This window comes from Cupressus sempervirens, chromosome 5 (assembly GCF_028749045.1).
Source record: "Cupressus sempervirens isolate cs-2001-9-10 chromosome 5, ASM2874904v1, whole genome shotgun sequence".
Taxonomy (NCBI): domain Eukaryota; kingdom Viridiplantae; phylum Streptophyta; class Pinopsida; order Cupressales; family Cupressaceae; genus Cupressus; species Cupressus sempervirens.
In genome coordinates, this window is record NC_143122.1 from 395,900,948 (window position 1) to 395,924,939 (window position 23,992).

The 23,992-nt window shown below is 38.4% G+C and overlaps 1 protein-coding gene across 3 annotated transcripts in view; it reads right to left on the bottom strand.

The window, feature by feature from the left end:
- Positions 1-23,992, bottom strand: part of RAD51C (RAS associated with diabetes protein 51C) — a 172,943-nt gene that overhangs the window by 52,294 nt on the left and 96,657 nt on the right. For 2 of the 3 annotated variants that reach the window (XM_089830791.1, XM_089830793.1), the window contains exons 3-6: positions 20,407-20,529; positions 20,134-20,167; positions 19,958-20,028; positions 19,616-19,839 (exon numbers count right to left, since the gene is read on the bottom strand). In XM_089830791.1, the coding sequence (XP_089686917.1) occupies positions 19,616-19,839; positions 19,958-20,028; positions 20,134-20,167; positions 20,407-20,529 (452 nt within the window). The remainder of the gene's footprint in view (positions 1-19,615; positions 19,840-19,957; positions 20,029-20,133; positions 20,168-20,406; positions 20,530-23,992) is intronic. The other variant, XM_089830792.1, reaches the window with a different exon arrangement.

Consider the following 23,992-nt stretch of genomic DNA (forward strand, 5'->3'; position numbering starts at 1 on the left):
CCTTTTCTTGGCATTTTCGGCAGCTAAAACCGCAACATTTATTTTTGTTAGAAGCCGTATAGTTAGTACAGGTAGGGCTGTACCTGCTGGTCGTACAGGGACTGGTTTGGGAGCAGTTACGGGCTGCAGCACTGTTGTTTCATCATCAGCATTCGACCACAGCATTTTGGCAATAATCAAGTTACATTTTGATTGCACTTGATTATAAAAATTGCACCTGTTATATTCAAATATAAGGGTCTGAAAATTCAGTCACTGTGTAATAATCTTTGCACAAATACAGTCATTTTGTATTCAGTTAGAACCTATTGTGTGAGACAAGGAAATCCTAATCAGTTCATTCAATAAGGACTCTTAGCGTTGCATATTTTGTAATGGTTCAAGTGAAAAAAATCTGAAGCTGTAATTGACATCTATACTGAATGCATATATATTGGTACTGTTATTTGCATCATTGTAATGTGTGGATTTGGCATCAACAATTTCTACAATCAGTTATTTACTAACAGCAGTAGAGTTGCGTGCATGCTAAGTGTTTGATGGAATTTTCATAGTACATATCCAGTTTTATTCTTCAGCAGTACAGTCCAGATTGTATGCCAAGTGTTTGACAAAATTCCATACTTCAGCATTGGTAAGTCCTAGTGGCTTTTTAGCAAGGGTCCTTACACATTGGAAGGGGCGACAGTCAAATATCGACACAAGGACAGTTGAGCAACTTTTAGAGGCATCATTGATCATCTTGATTCTTTCTACACATAGGGGAAGTATCTCATATGTACCTATGATATTGTTTCTTCCAAAGGGGAGGAACATTATTCAGCATTCATGGATCAGCTTCTACATTGAAGTAGCTATCACTGAAGAACTACCTTGTCTCCTTTCTTCTTATGGGGTTTTGTCTTTTTCATACTTTTCTTTTGTATATACTTGATGTATGTCGTAATGGGGATGTCCTGATTACTCCATCCATCCATGCATCTTGATTTTTCATCTCTTTTTTTGGGGGAGAGTTTTTCCCATGAGGTTTTCTCTCTTTCTCCGCTTTAAGAGAGATTGCATTGCATTATGTACATGGGTACCTAACATGGCCTAGTAGTCGAGACCCATCTTGCATTTCATCCGAGTGTTCATAAGCTTAAGTGCATTCCCCTAAATTGCACTTAAGGAGGGGTGTTGTGTAAATAAGTATTTACTTATTACACTTTACTTAAGTTTACTTAGGTCAATGCATTATTTTATTATTTCTTAGGTGAGACACTTAGGAGTTTGCGTACTCTTATGAGTTGTCATGTTGACAACATTGGAGTAAGCAACTCTAATTCAGCACATGGTGTCTACAACACTGGAGTTTGCATAATTTACTAACTTGTCATATAGACAACACAGTTATTCGCACTCCTATTTTAGCACATGGTGTCTACAACATTATTTTGCATACTACACCTTTGTAGGCTTATCCTCTCATCATCACACTTACTCCTATGCGTAATGGAGGATAACCCACACCTGGTGGACATGTGTCTGGTTGTATGACTTATCATGTTGCTAACTTCTAGGCATTCTAGAAGCATTCCAGAGGCCTTTATATACAGGCACTCCTAGTATACTTTGATACATTGAATTGAATATCATATCGTTATTCTGATCATACTCTTTTAGTCTACTGTTGTGCTTGTGCTTGAGTTCATTGGTCTTGGCTGATTTTGCCCTAAGGAAAATTCTTACAAAGTGATGGATTAATACCCTAACACCAAGATGCTCAGTGGTTGGATAGTGGTGTCCCAAGCCTAATCCCAAGTAGGGAGGGTCTTTCTCAGTAGAGATTGTGTGGGGATACTTAAGGGTCCGCATTTGAGAGGTTAAGCCCTTAACAATACTTCTCCTTTCCACCAAATGCCAAGGCTTACACAAGACGAAGATATGATTTGCATTCAAATATCTTCTAGTAACAGATAGTTTACTTTTATGAATTTAAAATTGCAAGTTGAAGATATGATAAATGGTTAATACCGTTTAATCGATTATTTCTTTTCAATCGTTTTGTTATAGTTGTTGGTTCTCTTCCAGCTGAACATGTAAGTAGTTGTAAAACTATCTTGATTTTAAAAGAAATTATCTTTATTAGTAGAAAAAGATTTCTCTTTCCATTTAGTAGTGATTAGTTATGAAGGAAGCTATATATATTGCATTTGTTGGTTCAATGCTCTTTCAATTGTTGGTTAAGGCCAATGTAACCCAAATACTGGGGTATGTCGAGATGGGAGGACATCGGGACGAGTTCCCAGGACGGGGAGAGAATGGGCCTTATTTTCGGGACAGTGGGGGGACGACCAAGGGACGATGACAAGGGGAGGACGAGGCAAGGAGGGTTGTTGTATAGTATGAATATAAAACTTGAAATGCTTATTATGAAATCATGTTTCAGTAGAACATACCAGTCAGATCTATGAGATTTCCACAATCCATGCATATGAGTTCTAGTTTATGGGTTCGATTGTGTGCAGTTTTTTTAATCATCAACGTTTCGGATCATACTACATGATCCATCATCAGGATGCTAGAGAACATGAAGAACAAAAAATGATAAGATGCAGATGTAGCAAACTCCTAAAAAGGGGGGGGGGGGGGGGGGGTAGCTAGGTTGAGAGTACCAAGGGTGACAAGACACAAATTTACTGAGTGAGAGCTGCACCTCTAAAAAAAAAAAAATAATGAAAAATAAAAAGTCAAAACTAATAAGAAGAACAAGTAGATAAGGTGAAAATAAATAAATAAATAAATATCTTAAAACTATCATGATATATATATATATATATATATATATATATATATATATATATGCATAAACCCGAATAAAATAAAGAAAATTGAAAAGGAACCAGGTACAAAAACAAGGAATATATATACCTATTTACATTTCTTGTAGTTTGCTAAGATATATATATATATATATATATAAAAGCAAATGCGAGAAACTATGCAGGACGACAAAAAAATAATAATAATAATAATAATGATGAAAAAGAGAAGAAAATTAATAAGGGAATAAGGAGCCAGAGAATAAACACCCGAATCTACAAAAATGTAGATGGGTAAAAGAAAAGACTAAATAATAAGTAATAAATTATATAAATATAAATATATATGTAGGTGCTAGACCCAAAAAACAAAAAACAACAATTAAAAATAAAAATAAAAATAAAAAGGGGGGTAAATACAACCGGAGAAAACTAGAAAAAACAAAAATTATATATATCTATAAATGGGCGAGACCTAATAGAAAATATTGATAAAATAAAAAGGAAAAAACTCACTAGAAATAGCAATTAAAACAATAAGGAAATAAATCTGCGAGAGAAACCAAGCCAAACAAGACAATAAAGCGCCGAGAGGTGACCTACAGAAACATAAAAGGGGGGGGGGTAGTTGGTAAGGGGGAGAAACAAGATGATTAAAAAAACTACACACAATCGAACCCAGAAACTAGAACTCAAAACATACCAAATTAAAATACTTGAACATATCAAAATTGCAACATGAACTAGAACAAATGAACATTCAACATAGTAACATATTACATACCGAATAGTAACATTAAAAAAAAAATTCAAATAGAAATCCAAGTACCCATTCCAGCGGAAGCATGGTTGCGAAATGATGGAACTAGGGGTACTTGGGTGCGCAAGTACCTGGTGCAGGGACGTCTCGGGGACAAGTACTTCGGGATTTCGGAGGTGGGTGCGAGTCCCTGTGTTACACTGGTTAAGGCAATTCAATTTATTTGGTATAATCGTTGATCTCTTTTATATGGACATGTAAAATACTTGTTATAACTGCCTTCCCATTCTCATCAATAGGAAAGATAACTGTGCTCAATGTCCTCAATAGATATTGTGTAGCCGACGGGTTGATGTCGTCGGTAAATATTGTGTAGCCAATGGGTAGATTAGCATATAGTCGTTAATTGTTATGTAGCTAACAGACCCTTCAAGAAAGTTCTTCGGAAAATATATGTACCCCATCCGAGATCATTGTAATTATCATTGTAAGCATTATGTAATCTCTTTGGTATATCCGAATAATAAAAGGGGTATATTGTCTGTAATATGTATGCATAAATCTATTTACCCCATACGGTAAACATTTGGCGCCATCGCCCAATGGACCTAGAACAAAGGCAAAACAATGAAGACTAATGCTGAATCAGCTTAACAAGGATAGAAATAAGATAAACAGAAAAGATGGAATACACACTGCACAAGAAAATTTAATTTTGGCACAATAGGCCGAGCACAAACGGAGGTTTCAGCAAATTGCCGACGAACACCGAAGCACCGAAGAATTGTTAGAAGAGACTCTATAGCTGTTGGATTTGGTGGAAGAAGCAAGGGAGGAATTTCTAAACCTATATACGCCGAGGGAAGAAAATCCAGACGGAAGGGAATTAACTCGCACGGCTTGGAGTGTTGAGGGAGCACGAGCGTGGAGTGAACTCTTCGTCCACGATACACTTCCAGAATGGACAACTTCGCTTAACGAAGACCCTTCTTCACCAAAAAACATAGCTGTTGGAAGTAAAATGACTGTCCAAAATAGCACCGGTGTTGGAGTGCAGAACGCTGGTGTGGGAGTACAAAGTGTCGGTGTTGGAGTGCAAAGTGCCGGTGTCGGAGTGCAAAGCGTCGGTGTGGGAGTGCAGAGCGCCAGTGTTCGAATACAAAACAGCGCCTATACACAAAATCTAGTAATAATGGCAGAACCAAAGGAGAAATTGTCAAAGTTTGATTGTGGAACGGCCGATCATCTGACTCAGATGACGCGTCTTCAGAAGAAGATAGCAGTGATGAAGAAAAGGGCAGCAAGAAGGTCCAAGCTCTCCAGAAGGATATGCTCCGAATGATGAAAGAATTTAAGAATATGCAGAAAGAGGCAAAGGGAAACGAGCTATGTGGCACAGAATGTAAGACAGAAAGTCACACAAAGGGATCCTGTCTGAAGAGCAAGTTCTATGAGATCTGTAAAATTATGGGACATTCCTTAAAAGAATGCCCCTTCAATATGAAAACAAGAGGACCTCAACAAGTGCTTCTAACATAGGAGGCTTCCGCGTCAGGAGGGAGCGGAAACACCAGCAATGAGGGTGCCACATAAGGAGGGTACAAAAGTAATAGAAAAGGGCAAAACAACAATACCAACAACAATGCCAACAATAATAATGGGACCCGCAGCCGAATTCAGTACGATGCGAATGGTCGCCCGATAGTTCAATGCCAAGCATGCAATTTGTGAGGCCACTTTGCCCGAAACTGTACATCGGCAAACGCACCAAAGTTGTTATGCAAATGGTGCAATCTTGGAGATCATGAAGATACCAAGTGCCCGAAGTCAGGAGTGAATTTGATCACCATCGAGACGGACAAAGAGGAGGTTCTAGCAATCACACGGAAACAAGCAAAACTATACTCAGACCTGACGGAAGAAAAGAAGAGATTGGAAGAAGTGTGGACGAAAATTGAGAAGGTAACGCAGGCAGAGAAAGCACACTTTAAGGACACTACTGGTACCTCAGCAAGGAACTGCACAGAACAAAACATCATACGACAAATATTACGAACTGAAGTACCAGTCAAAATAAATGATCTACTACTCTCAATGCCTCAACTCCGATCGGCACTCACAAACATCGCTCCAACTGCTAAATTACCAGGAGAACAAGGAAAAGAGAAGGAAAGTGGAGCAAGTACAGAGGACCCAATGCTGCTAGCCCTTACATCTGGACGACATCCAGCGGTCATCGAGATGAGAATTTTGGGAACTATTCTAATAGACACAATTGTGGACAAAGGGTCCGGCGTGAATGTGTTACTGAAGGATACCTGGAAGAGGTTGGGACAGCCGATGTTGTGGGCACCTACATTCCAATTGCTAACAGCGGATCAACACGGCATTAAACCTCTCAGTGTTCTATTGGCACAACCAATAACTATTGGAACACAGTCATTCCTACTCGCTTTCATCATCATTTAGCTAAAAAGGAGAGGATATGATGTCATTCTAGGCCATGGATGGCTCGTACAAGCAAACATTAAGCATGATTGAAAGAAGAATACACTATCACTAGAAAGCAAAGGGCGAAAATTCATTATTGATTTACACACACAATTGGTAGGCGAAGAAGCTCTATCATCTGATTCCGAAGAAGAGGATAAAGGAAGGCAACGAATGGAACCGGATCTAGAAGTAGTCCTACAGTTGGAAGGTGGGTCAATGGACGATGATTTGGATTCAATGAATGGATTAATTTACTGGCAGATGGAGGATTATGAGCTATTTTAGAGCTGCAACATACTAACGATAGAGGAAGGGCACAACAGAGACGGATTTCTAAAAGAATTCATGAAAATAAAAGAAGGGGACACAATGCTGGATGAAACACTTGCACATGAATTTAGTGAGGGAAACCAGATAAAATATGATGAAGCCAAAGTACAAACCATGAATTTAGAAGATGAGACCGAACCTAAAAACATACTGGTGGGGGATAACTGGAATCCAGTACCAAAAGTAGCGGCATTTAAAATTGGAATACAGAGATGTATTCACATGGACATATAAGGATTTGAAAGGAGTTCCGCTAGAGCTGTATGTTCATCACATTCCGCTGGTCGAAGTTGCAATGCCCGTACATAAGCGACCTTACAAGATGAATAAAAATTATGCGACGTGGGTTACAAAAGAAATTAATCGAATGTTGGAGGCATGTATTATCTTTAAGGTTCAAACAAGTGAATGGGTGTCACCCATAGTCATATCCCTGAAGAAGGATACCACCCAAATCAAGATATGTGTCGACTTCAGATGTCTCAATGCAGTAATGATCAAGGACCCCTTTCCAATACCATTCACAGACAGCATATTAGAGGAGGTAGCTAGACATGAAATTTATTCATTTATGGACAGGTTCTCGGGATATAATCAAATTTGCATAGCAGAAAAGGACAAGTTGAAAACGACGTTTGTGGTAAAAGACAGGGTGTATGCATACAACAAATGTCATTCGGCCTGTGCAATGTGCCGGCGACGTTCCAAAGAATCGTACTGCACATATTTGACAAAATGTCCGTCGAAAATTTCAAAGCATTCCTGGATGACTGGTCTATATTCAGCACCAAAGACAAACATCTGGCGGCGTTGGGCGAATGCATGGAAAGATGTCGAAGGGTGTGCCTCGCTTTAAATCCAAAGAAATGCAAATTTTAATTGGTCCCACGGAGAAAATTACTCGGACATATAGTCTGCAAGGAGGGATTGAAAACAGATCCAAACAAAATCAGAGCGATAATGGAAATGCAACCATCTACAAATGTAACAGAGGTAAAGTCATTCCTAGGACACATAGGATATTACAAAAGATTCATCAAAAAATTTGCCAAAGTATCATACCAACTGGACAAGTTAACATGCAAAGGGGAACCATTCAAATGGGAGAAAGAACAGGATGAGTCATTTGAAGGGTTGAAGGTACAATTGGCCACAGTACCTATCTTGGTGTACTCGGATTGGAACAAGGAATTTTATGTTCACATAGATGCATTCAACTATGCAATAGGAGCAACTCTAGCGTAGACAGGTAACCACGGGCTAGATCACCCGATGTATTTTGCCAGTCGACTACTGTCAAAAGAAAAACAGAACTACAGTACAACAGAACGAGAAGCCCTAGGAATGGTCTATGCAGTGCAGAAGTTCCGAGATTACTTGTTGGCAACACCATTCATGTTTTATGTAGACCATCAGGCTCTGTTGTACCTAGTGAATAAACCTGTCATCCAAGGAAGAATCAGTCAATGGCTACTTTTGTTGCAGGAATTCACCTTCAATATCATTGTACGGCCCGAGAAGCATCATGTCAATGCAAACCATCTGTCACGAGTTAAAACAAGTGAACCAACGAACGGCAGCATGAATGATGATTTCCCTGATGCACAGTTATTTCAAATTGCAGTACTGCCAAAATGGTACACGAGTATTGGGGAGTACCTTTCCATGGGACAGCCACCGAGGGAGATGCCAAAGAATGAAAGACGGAAATAGGTATTAAGGAGCCGTACATTTCAATTAATTAATGGATTATTGTACAAAATGGGGTCGGATCACATCCTGCGATGGTGTGTGTTGCAAGAGGAAATACCAAAAGTATTGAAGGAAGCGCATGAGGGACCAACAGGAGGACATATGGGACCTAACACCACGGCAAGGAAGATATTACTGTTAGGACTGTGGTGGCCAACAGTGTACAACGACCGGCGGGAATGGGTTGTCGGTTGTGATACTTGCTAGAGGGCTAGAAAGCCGCTAAAGAGAGACTTCATGCTGTTGCACCCCTCACATGCGCAGGAATTATTCGAACAATGGGGATTGGATTTTGTGGGACCCCTGAAACTAAGCCGAACGCACCGATGTCGATATATAGTTGTAACTACAGAATACTTGACGAAGTGAGTGGAAGCATGGGCCCTACCGAATAACTCAGTAGTCAGTACAGCAAAATTCATCTGTGAACAAATAATCACTTGGTACGGGATTCCACTTCAGATAACGAGTGACCATGGATGGCATTTTGTCAATCACGTCATTAAATTGTTAACAATGGAATTCAAGATATATCGTTCTCTATCAAGCCCGTACTACCCACGAGCAAACGGATAGGCTGAGGCTACGAACAAGATCCTGGTAGCAATCATCTACAAGTCATGTGCGGTCAAAGATGAAGACTGGGAGGAAAAACTACCCTCTGTCCTCTGGGCATACCACACGGCATACAAGGTGACAAGGGGACACACCGTTCCAGTTGATGTTCGGACAGGAGGCAGTGGTACCAACAGAATTCATGATACTGAGTCTAAGGATCGCGCAGGAGAATAAGTTAGGCGACATGGAAAGCCTAAGGGAAAGGTTGCATAATTTGAACAAACTCGAGGAGAAGCGACTATTGGCACAATGGGCCACGGAGGTGACACAGAACAGGCGCAAGACATGGCATGATAAACACCTGAAACTGAACAAGTTCCAACCAAGACAACTAGTGTTGAAGTATGATGGACGAAACGAAATCAAACCGGGAAAGTTTAAAGTCAAATGGGTCAAGCCATACCAAATTCGGGAAGTGATAACAGAGCAATAAAGTTGTGGACCTTGGACAGGTTGAGATTCCTAGGCCCGTCAATGGATCGAAGCTAAAAATTTACCAGGAGCAACAACGAGACGAAGTAAGTAATAATCGCCCTACCAAGCCAAATTGAATAAAGAAATATTTTTTTTTAAATTGAAAAGTGCAAGTGCGTCCCAGGGATGGGGTGTTTCGCGGACTGTTCCGCGAACACAAAGTGTCTCGCGGTCGCGTGGCCACGGGCACAAAGTGTCCCATGGACGCGTGTCCGCAAACACCTCTTCCCGCAGAAAGGACCCACGGGTTATGCCTCACAAAAGTCCGCGGCTCTTGTTTAAAAGCCTACGGCTATGTCTTCACAACTTATCTCTTCCACTCCGCGGCTTACGTTTTCCACTCTCGCAGCCTCTGTTTATCTCCGCGGATGTGTTTTAGATTCCCGCGGATTGCATTCTAAATCTCCACGGATGTGCATCTGGCTATGCTTTAAACTCTCTGTGGGATGGGCTCTCGACTGTGTTTTAAATCTCCATGGGATATATGAGCTTCCATTCAGGCTGAATTTATGAAGGGCATGCAGCAACTGTGCATTTGTAAATATATCGAGGCATATTATCTGCAAAGTTAAAAGCGATAGGAGGAGAAACTCTACATTATAAAGGGAAAGCAAGAAGCCGTTATTATGGAATCCGCAGGGAAAAGGAAGCAGTGGAAGAACTAGTTGAAGACAAATATGGAGAAAAATGCCAGAGTATTGGCTTCTGAAATTCAAGTTGCAGGGCCATCAACAGCCAGTAGTAAGAAGCAAAAAGTAAAGGCTGACCTCTCACACCTCACGGTTTATTTTGAGGGACTAAATGGCAGCGAGTGTCGAAAATAGTGGCAAGAAACTCCGAACACAGAGGTAATCAAACAAATCTTGGTACGAGCACAAGTGCATTGGGCCATACAACTTCCAGTATTTTCTATTCGATTGTTTGAAACGGTTCTGCGAACCATGATAGAATCATACAATAGAAACAGCAGAACCAGTACATTTTTGTACAAGAAGCACCACATGACAATTCCTTTCAAACCGAAGGATTTCACTAGGATTTTTGGCATCCCTAGCCAAGGAGGTCAGAAAGTGGAGATTAAGAAACACAAGCTATCACAAGAACAGAAAGAATATTGGGTGAAATTATTAAGCCGCGATCTTATGCCAGAGGAAATGGAGTCAGTGGTTAAGGGTGCTAAGTGCAGAGGGCTTCGGAGAGATTTTATTCGGGAGGGCCACTGAAGATGTATCATGGATGTCATCAAAAGCAAGTTGACAAGGGCAAGTCGGGTGTCGAATATAGCTTTGCCGCAAATTGCATTCATGAACGGCATCATGAATGCCACAGTGCACGATTGGGCCAAGGTCCTCGCCGACATGATGGAGGTGTTTATGACACTAGCACCGAACGTTCTTGATGTTGTACCATGTCATTGGGTTGTTCTTGGAGGCAACAGTTAATCAGGTACCACTTGATGATTTTGAAGTTCCACCAAGGGAAAAGTTGGCACCAGGAGAGCCTCCAATATTCTATTGGAGACATTTGGACACGGGTGGAACAACAGCCAAGCAGAAGAAGGTATTCCAAGGATTGGAGGCATACGGAGACACGGACAGCAGACAGGAGGACACTTCAGAGAGTAGGGCCGAGTCCGACGAAGAAAGTACTTCTGCGGAAGTTGGTAACCACGCAGCGGGTAGCGAGTCCACATTCTTCACCCCTCCTCAGTTGCCAACTTCGGCACACTTGACCACCACCACTTCACTCATTCCTTCGTTTGGCCAACGTCATGCACCGGTCATTATGACTCCACCAACGATGGCAAATGTCCCACGGGCAATGGCAGATGTTGTCCCACGGACAGCGATAGATGTTGTTTTCCCAACGGCCACGGCAGATGTTGTTTCTCCTATGGCCACGACCGAGGGCATGCCTTCCTAGAGTTGTTCACCAGGCCCTGTTGCACCAATTACCAGCGCCAGAGCCCAAACCTCATATTCTATTAGATGTGATTGGCTCTGATGTTGTGGTCACTATTTCGTCCTCCTTGTTGGCGAATGCGCAGCCAGCACAGTTAGTTCAGCTAGCACAACAAGATGAGAGCATTGAGCCGACACAGACAGAGCAGCCCGAGAAGATGGAGATGATGGACGGAGTGAGCGCATTCCTGCGGCAGCAGTTCCGACTCATTCCTGCAGAGGTCAGTCCGTCCATTCAGTCCCCAAGGCATGGAGGGGTCTCTCCAAGACCAACTGCCGTATCGGAGCCACAGGAGGTGGCAGTTCCACAGTCCGAGGATGCACCCAGGGAGAAGGCGACACTAGACGTGGACATGGTTACTGCAGGAGTGGCAGAGATGGATAGTGATGGAGAGTGGACGATGAACAATGTGGCGAAGCAGGATGAGGATAGATGCAAGGACTACCTTAGAGCCATACAGGTGGCGTTGAAGAAAGGACACACCATTGCATTACAAGCTTTGACTCGTCAAAGAGAGTTGCATTTGATCTGGACTTATATTCGGGGAGTTTGTCCTCAGGGATTTCGCTCCTGCTTTGAGGACAAGGGTTGGCCAGTAGTTGAGACACCAGAGATGTTGGCCGATTGGGCCACTAAGCCTAAGTTGGAACCATGCAACACTCCGATGGAGAAGTTGGCGCACGAGATAGTGGGGTTGTATAAAGAAGTCTATTATGCTCATAGGCGTGCAAAGGCGGACAGGGCATCAAAAAAGATCATAGCTGAGTGATCTCTGACAGTAGAGAGGGAGACTAAAGAACAGTTGACTGTGGACTTGGCCAACCAGTAGGTAGCGTGAGCAGCGGAGCGTGCAACACTTTTGCAGGATAAGGAAGCAGCCGAGCAGGAATTGCAAATAGATAAGGCCTAGGCTATGGACGCAGTGCTTCTTTTGAAGGAAGCCATAGAGGTTAATACGCAAACTCAGAAGGACTTGCGCATCCAAATAGATCAAGTATACAAATTGCGTCGGCGACAAAACTCTTCAGGGACGCAACCTCCTCTCTAGTATATATTATTTCTATATTGTATGTTGTTGTCTCCTATTTTGTTAGTTCTAAAGTCGCCAGGAGACCACTTTTCTTTTTGGGGGAATGATGTCGTCGGTAGATATTGTGTAGCCGACAGGTTGATGTCGTCGATAAATATTGTGTAGCCAACGAGTAGATTAGCATATAGTCATTAATTGTTATGTGGCCAACGGCCCCTTCAGGAAAGTTCTTTGAAAAGTATATGTACCACATCCGAGATCATTGTAATCATCATTGTAAGCATTATGTAATCTCTTTGGCATATGCGAATAATAAAAGGAGTATTGTTGTTACATGTTCTTGTTTATTGTCTGTATGCATTAATCTATTTACCCCATACGGTAAACACTCAATGACATGTTAGTTGTTATTTAAGGTTGGGAAAAAATGGATGTTACATATGGTATCAGAGCTCTGGGTTCGACACTAAACCTTGAGCCCAACACTATTTCAGGAAAGCTAAAAAGGTAATGTTGAATGAGACAGGATGAGTATTTACTTTGCATAACTAAATATTTTACAATATAAGTTGGAAAGTAATGACAGAGATGATCCAGGATAACCAAGAAGGGATGAGATGAGTGGTGTAGTCTATATGAACTGGACAGATGGATAAACCTAGGAAAAATCAGAAAGATGAATAAGAACTATGAAAAATAGAATAATTGGAATATAGTATGTTTGTCAAGTCAAGTGGTGAGTATCGGGCACATTATGTCCATATAAATCCCTAGCCAAGGTAGGTTTAGTGGCATGCTTGTTGATATGATCACTAGAGGTCAGGTTGCTAGCAGTTGGCAAATAGGTTAGCGGAAGGTATCCAAGACCTAGCTAACTACCTAGTTGACACTCTAACACCAAGATGCTTAGGTGCCAAGACCAGATGGTATACATGTGCCTTATCCCAAGTAGGGAGGGCCATTCTCTAAAGAGAATGAGTGAGGATAACACTACGTCCAGATGCGTAGATTTGCACAATACAGACCAATTTCTACTTCTCTTGGTGCGATGTGATCTAAACCTTGTAAGTAACTAGTTATTTCTTTCTGTTGCATGTTTATCTCAATTTCACCATTATACTTTATGCAATTACAATCCTATTCAATTGAAATGGCAGTTAAGATTTTGTTATCCATTTTTGGACTTAAATTGAAAATTGTGAACCATGATTTTGATATAATGTCCCCATCTTTTTAGGCCCTCAATAGAGTTCTTAGATTTTCATTCTTCGAAGGCTAAGTGAAGGAATAAGGAGAAATTGATTAAATTAGTTTCTTATAAAGTCATTAAATAAATTTAAATTTAAAGGTGACTTTATAATTAATTAATTTAATTAAAAGTGAATAAAGTTAATTAAATTAAAAGAATCTTCTAGGAGGAATTAAATATTATTTTATTTGTTCTAGAAGGAGGTCCATCTATTGGAGGAAAAGAATAAATAGGAAGGGCAGCCTTATTGTTAAGCATCGAATGTGTTGCTTTCTACTCTTCCAAATAACTTGTGGAGCCAAGGCTTTCTGCAATTGCTACATTGATTGTTGGGAACGAGCACTCTCATTGATTTGCATAACTGATGTGGTGAAATATCTTCAAAAGGGTTGCAGTTGTTGAAGACAAATCAGTCTTTTCATTGTACCGAATTTGTGGCCTAGGGCCAGATTTGTGGAGTAAGGAATGAGTTGGATATTGCTATAGTAACTCTGCTGCAGTGACGCTGCTACAGTACCACTGCTACAATGACTTTTCTACAATACCACTGCTACAATGACTTTGCTACAGTGTCCTCACTATAGTAACTTGCTACATTGATTTGCTACAGTAACTTGCTATAGTGATTTGTTACAGTATCGTCGCTATAGTAACCTGCTACAGTAATTCACTAAAGTGACATTGCTACTACAAGAACTTGCTACAATAAAAATCCAGATTTCCTTGAGTAGTTTTCCAGGTTTCTATATATTTCATTTATATTGCATGGAGGATAGATTTGAATATTATAGGGCATGTGAAGAATTTAGAAATCATTTGTAATCTGATTTATATCAGAGTTTTACATTAGAATTGTTGCCCTAATGTCTTATTGATGTAGATGCATATTTTCTCATTTATAGTCAATGCTCTATGTTTCAAAAAAATACAAAAACATTTGTTGTTGGTTGTTTGGAGTTTTGCAAGTGTATCAATTAAAGTTTGGCATTTAAAAAGAAATCATAATTTAGATCTGCAATATATATATACGAAATTCTCAAGTTAGCAATCACGAAATAAAAATCAGAATTGCACAAGATATTACTGTGGTATCAGAGCTTGCTTGTAAACTGTTTGACGAAATGTAAAACAACTAAATTAAAGAAGAATTTAGTGTTTCATGAAGTTATAACCGGTTGGGGTTACTACATTTGAGATTTCTTTTGATCTTGAAAGTGATGATCTCTTCTAATGATGATTAAAAGGCAAGAAGGCCATACATCACATTTTGTGTCCTTCAATAGCTGATGATGTAAGGTTCATCAGTGAAAACATTAAGGATATTAAGGGATGTATAGATGAAGCGAAGGAAGTATATATTACTTGTGTAAATTCAGTAAAGAATGTGCAAGATGTAGATAAGGGTATCAAGGAGGAAGAAGATAATCAAGAAAAAATTGCAGTATTTTTTGGTATATCTAAGCAGAATGTTACAGACTTTGACAAAGTTGCGAGCAAGACATTTGACAAGATCAGTGTGCTTCAGCAAGAAAGAGATAGGAAAATACAAAGATTTTCAATTTTGCAAAGTCTACTTACACCTAAAACGGAGATCATGCAGGAGTTAGATCTGTTGGAGACCTCAAATAAATCTTATGAAGTATTTAGGCCTACAGACCTACATATAGCTGTATGCACTTTGTGAAGATATACAAGTTGCAGAGAACTTGAAGAAGTCATGGGATACTGACTTTGCATCTCTCAAGACAAATTTCGCAAATGTATTAAGTAGTATGCTTTTGGTTGGACAATTTTGCTATGTATATAACACTTTTTGGATTCTCGCCTTTGCCACTGATGTCAAAGAGGGTGTAATATAGTAGCAGTGAAAAATGAGAAATCATGTAGCATGATATAAGGAGATACTATACAGATAAAGATTTTGAGTGAGTTTTTGATTTGTCATTGACAGCCATTTTCCACCAAGTGTTGCCAGAGTGCCAAAGGGGGAGATTGTTGGCAAGTGATCAAGTATTAAGACTTAGATGTTGTCATTGATGACAACTAAGATAGTAGGAATGATCATCTGACTTAAGATTCAGTTTTCGACATGTTCTGGTTATGAAATATGTCTAAGTATTATGCAGGAAACAGTGAACAGTCAGAACATTTTTGGAATATCCCTCCTCTAATGATGAAATTTGATATTTTGATATCCCTAAATGATTGATTGAAAAAATGGAATCAGATATTTCGATTAGACATCAATTGTGAAATTCCCCATCTAGAATAAAGTATTTGATAAATAGATTCATAGAATATATTTACTTTTCTATAACTAAATAGTAATTTAAATATAATTAGTCATTTAATAAAATATAAGTTCATAAAAAATAAACTAATTCTTAAACATGCATAAAGTGAATTAATAGGAGAAGACATGCTAAGGGGACACGTCCCATTAAGGGGGTATGGATATTATATATACCACGTAGACCCGAGAGGGAAAGATACCAAAAAAGCATATGACCAATCATTTTTTAAAAGGGCGACTGCTCATTTTTGGTCAAGGCCATTATAACATGAGGAATATAGACCGAAAAAGAGGAAGTTATTCAAAATAAACTAAGCCATTCGATGATGACATGGAAAGGTAACATCCTACTATTTCATGCATTAATTAATGAAATGGGAGATAGCCATTAAATTGAAAGAAATCGTAAAAAGGAAAAATTGTCTTTGTTAACTTGTATAAGATAAATACTCAAACTGCCATTCATAAAGGTTGTCCTATGTGGATTTAAAAGGAAGGATACAAGTAAAGTAAGGAGCACAATATTAATGCTAAAAACGGCTGAAATTGTACGGGGGGGCTTAATTTGACCATGGAGGAGTAAAAAAGGTTTTGGGGTGTATATAATTAACACTCAAAATCAAGTTATATATTGATGTGCATATTATATGTTTATGACAATATTAATAATATTGCATATCAAAATGAATAAATAATGTTTATATGAATAGAGTTAAATCTTTGTGTTGTTACTTTTGAGAATTGGATCAATATTATTAAATATAAGTATTATTATCATCATTATAAATGACTAATTATTTGTAATATTATTATACTCTTGTATTTAAGGGGGGATTCTAGGATGTAATCAAGGAGAGGCTCAAGTAAATTCCAACCACTCGGATGTATCCCAATAGAGGGTGGGGATCAACATTTCATAAATCTTTGTGAAACAGACTTGGACATGTAAACTTTGAGGGAAAACCCATTGAGGGTTGATGTTTAAGCAACTTGATTACACCTAAAGTCTCCTTCTTAAAGCTAAAAGTAATCTCCAACAATATTATTATCTGACTTGTTGACTATATAAGTATCAATCATGACGATCCCCAAAAAGGGGTTGTTACAATTTTTGACAGTGAGCTTAGTAGAATAATCAGTAGTTTCCACAGTTTTGGATGATGGTAATATAAGGTTGCATATGCTCCAGATATGTTCACTTATGATCAGATAATGTTTGGCACAAGTTTTGGATGGAAAATATCTTGACTAGCTGAGATCATAGTATTCAGATAAGTCTTGGTAATCGATCAAATTGGCCTAAGGAATTGAATTGTTTTACCAATTCAATTACTTAGCATTGTAGGGATGACATTCTAGATGTTAATCCTAGGATATCAGATTTTAACAATGATACCCAGGTGCGCACACCCAGATCAAAAACCCCACTCACTGGGTGTGTGTATGTCCCTGACGCGGGTACTTCGCGTACCTGAGTAATCCCACCGCAGCCAAATGTTGGCCAAAATGTTGTCACACAATAGCCACACCGGTCGAAGCACCCAGGTGGGACGTGGGGATGTGGGTGCATCCAAGGTGCGAGGGTGCGGGGGTGCGTACTCGGGTGCGGGCGGGGTGTGCCCAAAGTGCGCAAAGGGTGCGGTGACGTGTTGCATGAAAAGTTAGAAAACAAAACTTTTTTGCTTTTCTTTTTTTATTGTTTTTTTAAGCATGGGAACATTATTTATTCATATTTGAACAATGAATTTTGAATCTTTCATCTTTGTAATTTGATAATCTGATAGTCAATGGTTGACTTACAAGGTACATAGTACTATTTATGGTTTATATTTTTCATTTTTCATTATCATTACTATGTTTAAAAGTTTTGGTATTTATACTTTCACTAAGTTCAATGGTCATTGGTAATGGTTATGAAGTTTCAAGTTTGAACTTATGGTTCATGAATCGTATTTCAATTTTCTATATTCAACTATATTTGGTATGTTATATTCAAGTATCATTTCATAATTAGTGTTTTCAGTCATATATGTATACTATGCAACAACACCCCCTCCCCCCCCCCCGCCCCTCCCTTCCTCCGCACCTCATTGCCACACCCCCGCCATCCCCAAATTGAGGCCTTTTTTTTCCTGCATTGGAAACTCATCCCAACGTCCCCCTGCACCACCACACCCCCGCGCCAATGTAACATTTGATTTTAATAACTAGGTTTGGTTATTGTGCCACATGTTTTGTGAAGACGATTTTTGTTAGCTGATTGGGAAAATAATTTGGAATAGTATAAAGCAAAGATAGTTTTTGGAATGCAAGCATGGGATATGATATGCGAGCTTGGTATGTGATATACTAATGATGCTATGATGCGATATTGATGGTCAAAGGCAAACCTTGATGATTGATCAGATCAGATGTGAGCTACATTGTGGACTAATCAGGCATTGTGATGTCAAAACAGTCAAATTGGTATTGTAACTATTATCTTTTGTATTTTGGACAGCAAGTCCTCATTGGGCAGTGAGCTCCCATTATAATGCATTGTTTTCTACATCGTTCAATTCATTTTGTAATTATTAGAATATATATGATTTATTGGTCCTATCTCACATACATTATTAGAACATATATGGTTTATGGGCCCTATCATGCATACATCATTTGCTAAAAAGAACTAGAAAATAGGAACAATTAACTTCAAACTTCGATTTTCTTATAGAACTGTACAAAACAGATTGTAACATTTTTCTTGAATGATAAATCTTTTAATGATTGTTGGAGTTTGCAAGCTACTTCCAAGTCTATATAGAAAATGGTTCCCTGAAGTAAATGATTAATGGCCATCTCTTGCTACTTGGGATGGATGATAAAATGATCTCTAATTACAGATCTCTTGTTAATCATGCGACAAAGAAAGTCTTAATGCAAGCACATACTGAACAGATCAACTACAGACGTATGAGATTTCTAATAATACATCATTTGTTAATCATGCATCGCAACAAGTCTCAATGCAATATGCTTCTATTATATTCATAAAGCCTATAACATGAAAATGGAATGCTGACTCCCACATTGTTGCTCACTTAAATGCATACACAATACTATCCCCAACAATATAAAAAACATTATGTTTGTCACATTAACTATCAAATTCACATCTCATTATTCATAACCAACAAACTATTACCAAAAGTTGCTTTTAAACCCACTTTGTAGGACAATTGAGAAAAATAATATGTTTGTACAATACAAAGAAATTGTACGGTCAAGAGCTATTATTTAAGATGTAATTAGGGATCCAAGCCTTGTTAGAGAGAGTGTTAGATGGCATAGCAAATAGTGGACTAAACATCAGTTGGTTTATTTAGTATTAAAAGGATTTAGTCCACATATATTATGAAATATTGAATCATGGGACTTCTAGTTGAGACACGACATCTCGTGCACGCTTCTATAAATACCTATGTAAGCTGAGATGACATCTAAACTCGTGTTATTCAGTAATCAAAACCCAAAGCTGCTGAAAATGTGAGTTGTTCGAACAAGGTTGCATAAAATCAACAGCCATGTTTCTGAGTACCTTAACATTGATAGATAATTTGAATTTAAAATCACTAAATTTCAAGCAAAATTACTAAAATGGTTAGGTAATTCTTTGGCACTCAACACTTATAACCACCACAAGAAGATGATAGTCAAATAACCTTAACTTAATTTACAAAGTCCAAAATTAATAAAATTCTTGATTACTTGTGTTAATAGTTGTGCACTGTCAATAAAAGACTGGTCTTCATTTTCCAACTATGCAGTTAAGGATGGCTTCAGCTTGGAGCTTATACTGATGATTTTTTACCTCTTTATGCTCTTCAATAAACTTATTCATGTGATTTACTGCAGCAATTTGTTCAGTGTAGTTGCAAACACGAAAATAGAAGATGTTGGATAAGAAGTCATCAATGTGTAGTTTTCCGTGATCTTCTTCCTTCCTTTCACTAGAGCAAGACATGCCTTTTAGTTTCTGTATGCAAGCTTCTGCGATCTGAATAACACGCTCAACCATAAAGCTCCCTTCTGTGTCTGTCATTGCCAAACTCATTAAGAATTAGTTTATGTTTCCACAATTTTAGAAAGAAGTTCAACATATATGCTATGCACAAAAACAAATGTCCTCTTTAGAAATCAACCAGAACATTACCAATGTAAACTGCTTGCCCACCAAGCCCTCCATACACTTTAGGAATCTGCACATTGATTGCAAGTTGAATCCTGCAAGCATTATCATCAGCTTTGCCTATGGGCATGGAACCAACACTCATACAGAAAATTTCAGATAGCATGGATCTTGCAGTTCAAAAGAACAAGATTTAGTACCCAAGCTGTGTTTTACCGATACCTGGTACACCACCTATCAAGGATAAATCAAATCAAATCATGAGGCTTAAAGAAATTTTAAAACTCCTCCTCAAGTTCAGTACATTCTAAATCATCACTAGAGACATGAAGCAGATTTCATCAAACACTTTCTAATGGGAATCTTGATTATTTGCTTCCATTCATTCAATTCCAAAAATAATTAATTTTAGAGAAGAGAACATTAATAAGTGAATAGAAAAAGAGCTTAGATCAAAATATGGTTAATCTTACCAACTTCAGTAACTTCCTTGAATTTGATGCCCCCGTCCAGTATCAAATCTAAATCCTCACAGGATGTAGTAATGTGCTTCATGGTTTTTTCTTCACAAAGTAAATCCCATGCAGTCTTTGCACCTGCCAAACATGACAATCAAGTTTAGAGTGCTTACATCTCCTATTGAATTGAATTAATCATGTAATATGACTCATTTGAGTGACTTTCTAGGTTCAGCAAGAAAGAAGAGAAATGCCACAAGATATGTGTGTGTGATTAGAAAGCCATATACAACACTGTTTGTTGGACTAGCACTTATGTGACTGGTTTCCCCCATCATTTTTGGTTAACTAGTGAAGCAGTTCTTTTTTAATCTGACAAGGGAATTCTAAAGTCGATATATATTAGCTATGGTGGTAGTAAGATATTCACCTGAGATACCCCCCATCAATTGAGGTGGTTGAGGAATTCTAAAATTTTCTTTTACATTTTTCCCCCCTTTCCGTAATAATGTATTCATGCCTGAGACCCCAATCAATTAAGGCATTTGGGAGAACCATATCCCCTATCTCTATGATTATCTGTGGAACATCATCTTTTACCAATGCTACTGCATCCCACTCCTATATTGACTGATGCATTGGTGGTTGTGTTGGTTGTGTTCAAGCCAACTGTGTTAAACAATATATAAGTATTTGAATGGTAGACTGTGATCTCATGGCACCTGTTGCATTGGATTGTCTTTCTTCTTTTTCTTCAGATTTTAACTTTTATTGTATGGTCATCAAGATCTTGTATCAAGTGGTGAAGCAATTATATATCACTACAGCTAACTTTTTATATTCCTAACAGCTTGTATGATATCTGGAAAGTATCATTTCACAACATGCATGTCGAGCTTTGTTTTCTTGGCTGCCATAGTAACAAGTAACAAATATTATTCATCTTCCTATTGTTCACTTCCAACTATATTTTATGACTTTAGGAGCAACCATCATATAATTGTTACTAACTTATTAGGACCATGTTTCAAATAAGATTGACACTTGTGTTAATACAATGGGATCTACTAGTTTAGCTTTTTTATCCCTCTTAATTGATTTTTCTGGACCTAACTTTTGCTACTACTATAGTTTGATGATCTCAGATTTATTTGATCCTAGAGCCTCTCCTAGGTGGTGTTTTTGCAATGTCCCCTTTGGGACTATTAAGATCTTGGGGACTATTCGCATATGATTCAAGTTGCAGATGATTTCTTTCTCAAAAAACTTACTTTGATAATACTTGGAATGATGATAATGATGCTGCATGATTGCATTGATGATAGATGGTGATGTACTTGATACTATGATGTTAAAGGATATATAAGATAAAGTATTATTGCCATCTTGCTATATTAATTTAGATTTATGAAAGGATGTTCTTTGATCTTAAATTGAGCAATATGGATCATACAATTGTAATGTACCCTGATAAGAACAAACAGCAATAGACACTTCTCTTGTTCACTTGAGGATACAGTTCTTTCAGATAACCCTAAATCTCCTTCTATGAGGACAGTGTTCTATTTGAAAGAGTTCTTGATCTTCTCTAAAAGCGACATAGAGAAGTAATGACTCCAATATCTCACTAGAAGAAAATCTTACATAAGATCATGAGCACATAAATAATCTCATACAATTTGGTGTACTTGCTAACATTTCAATTTCAAGAATGAACAAATGTATTACAAGTATATTCTGTAATGTCCCCATCTTTTTAGCATTTCAATGGAGTTCTTACCCTTTACATTCTTCGAAGGCTAAGTGGAGAAATAAGGAGAAATTGATTAAATTAATTTCTTATAAAGTCATTAAATAAATTAAAATTAAAAGGTGACTTTATATTTAATTAATTTAATTAGAAGTGACTAAAGTTAAATTAATTAATTAAAAGAATCTTCTATAAGGAGGAATTTAATATTATTTTATTTCTTCTAGAAGGAGGTCCATCTATTGGACGAAAAGAATAAATAGGGAGGGCAGCTTCATTGTTGAGCATCGAATGTGTTGCCATCTCCTCTTCCGGATAGCTTGTGGAGCCAAGGGTTTCTACTGTTGTTATATTGATCGTTGGGAATGAACACCCCCATTGATTTGCATAACTGAGGTGGTGAAATATCTTCTGAAGGGTTGTGATTGTTGGAGAAGACAGATCAGTCTTTTCATTGTGCCAAATTTGTGGCCTAGGGCCAAATTTGTGGAGTAAGGAATAAGTTGAATATTGCTACAGTAACTTGCTACAGTGTTGTCGCTACAGTAACTTGCTATAGTGACACTGCTACAGTATCGTCGCTATAGTAATTTGCTACAGGGAATTCATATTTTTGGAGCAATTCTAAGTTTTTATCTACTACATTTTGCATTGTTTGAGAGTAGATATTTAGGGCATTGGTAGGGTTTGTAAAATCTGTTGTAATCTGATTTATATCAAAGTTTTATATCAGAATTTGTTGCCCTAATGTCTTATTGATGTAGATGCATATTTTCCTATTTCTAATAAATGTTATTCAAAAACAATTGCATCTTCATTGTTAGATGTTTGGTGTGTTCTTTGCAAGCATATTTATTAAATTTTGGCATTTAGAAAGCAATCAGAATTTAGATATGCAATATACCTTTTGCTTGCGAAGTGTTTGACGAAATGTCAAACAATTGAATTAGAGAGGACTTTGTGTTTGACGAAGTTATAACCTGTTGGGGTTATTACATTGGTATCAAAGTTAAATACTGTCATCCTGAGGGTTCAGCAATCACATACAGCCACCTTTGTGTTGGCTCTCAAAGATTTTACACTCGTAGGCGAGATTTGTTTGATAGGGAACAAGATTTTGACAGGCAGCCAGACACCATGGGTGACAAGCAAGAGCGTAGCCCACCAAGAGACAATAGTAATGAGGATCAAGAAACAAGAGAACTGTTCAAAGCAATGGTTACAGGACAAGAGCGGATGGCCCAGGCTTTGCAGGCACTCACCACCATGGTTGAGCGCATGAACCCACAGGATAGACAGAATCAAGAACAAGGGGATAACAGGAGTGCAGTGGGATCACCCAGAGCTCATACAACTCTTTCCAAAATAGCAGACATGCCCACACGTACTACCTTTTTTAGAGAGGAACCAGTATAGGAGCCAGCAGAGGAAGCTAAGGATGGGACATTTGCAGATATCCTTATGGTTGCTAATGATGAATGGGAATTATTAGCACCGCAGGTATGAGAGAGAATGACTTTTGAGAGGTTTGTGAACCAATGAAGAGAACACTACCGTGCAGTCAGACAAAATAGGAGACCTCATGGCAAGGATAATGAATTAAAGCATGCTACAAAAAAGCTTTCCTTGACTACCTTTGATGGGAGTAGCAAAATGACAACACAAGCTTGGTACCTTCTTAGTACTGAGACCCATGCCAGAAGTGGAGGCAATAAAATATGCTATGCTACATTTAGAGGGAGCTGCACATGATTGGTGGTACCATGGGATGGTTACCCTTCAACATAAGCAAGTGACTTCATATCAAGACTTCGTGGACAGGTTGGTAGAGAGGTTTGATAAGAAGGATCC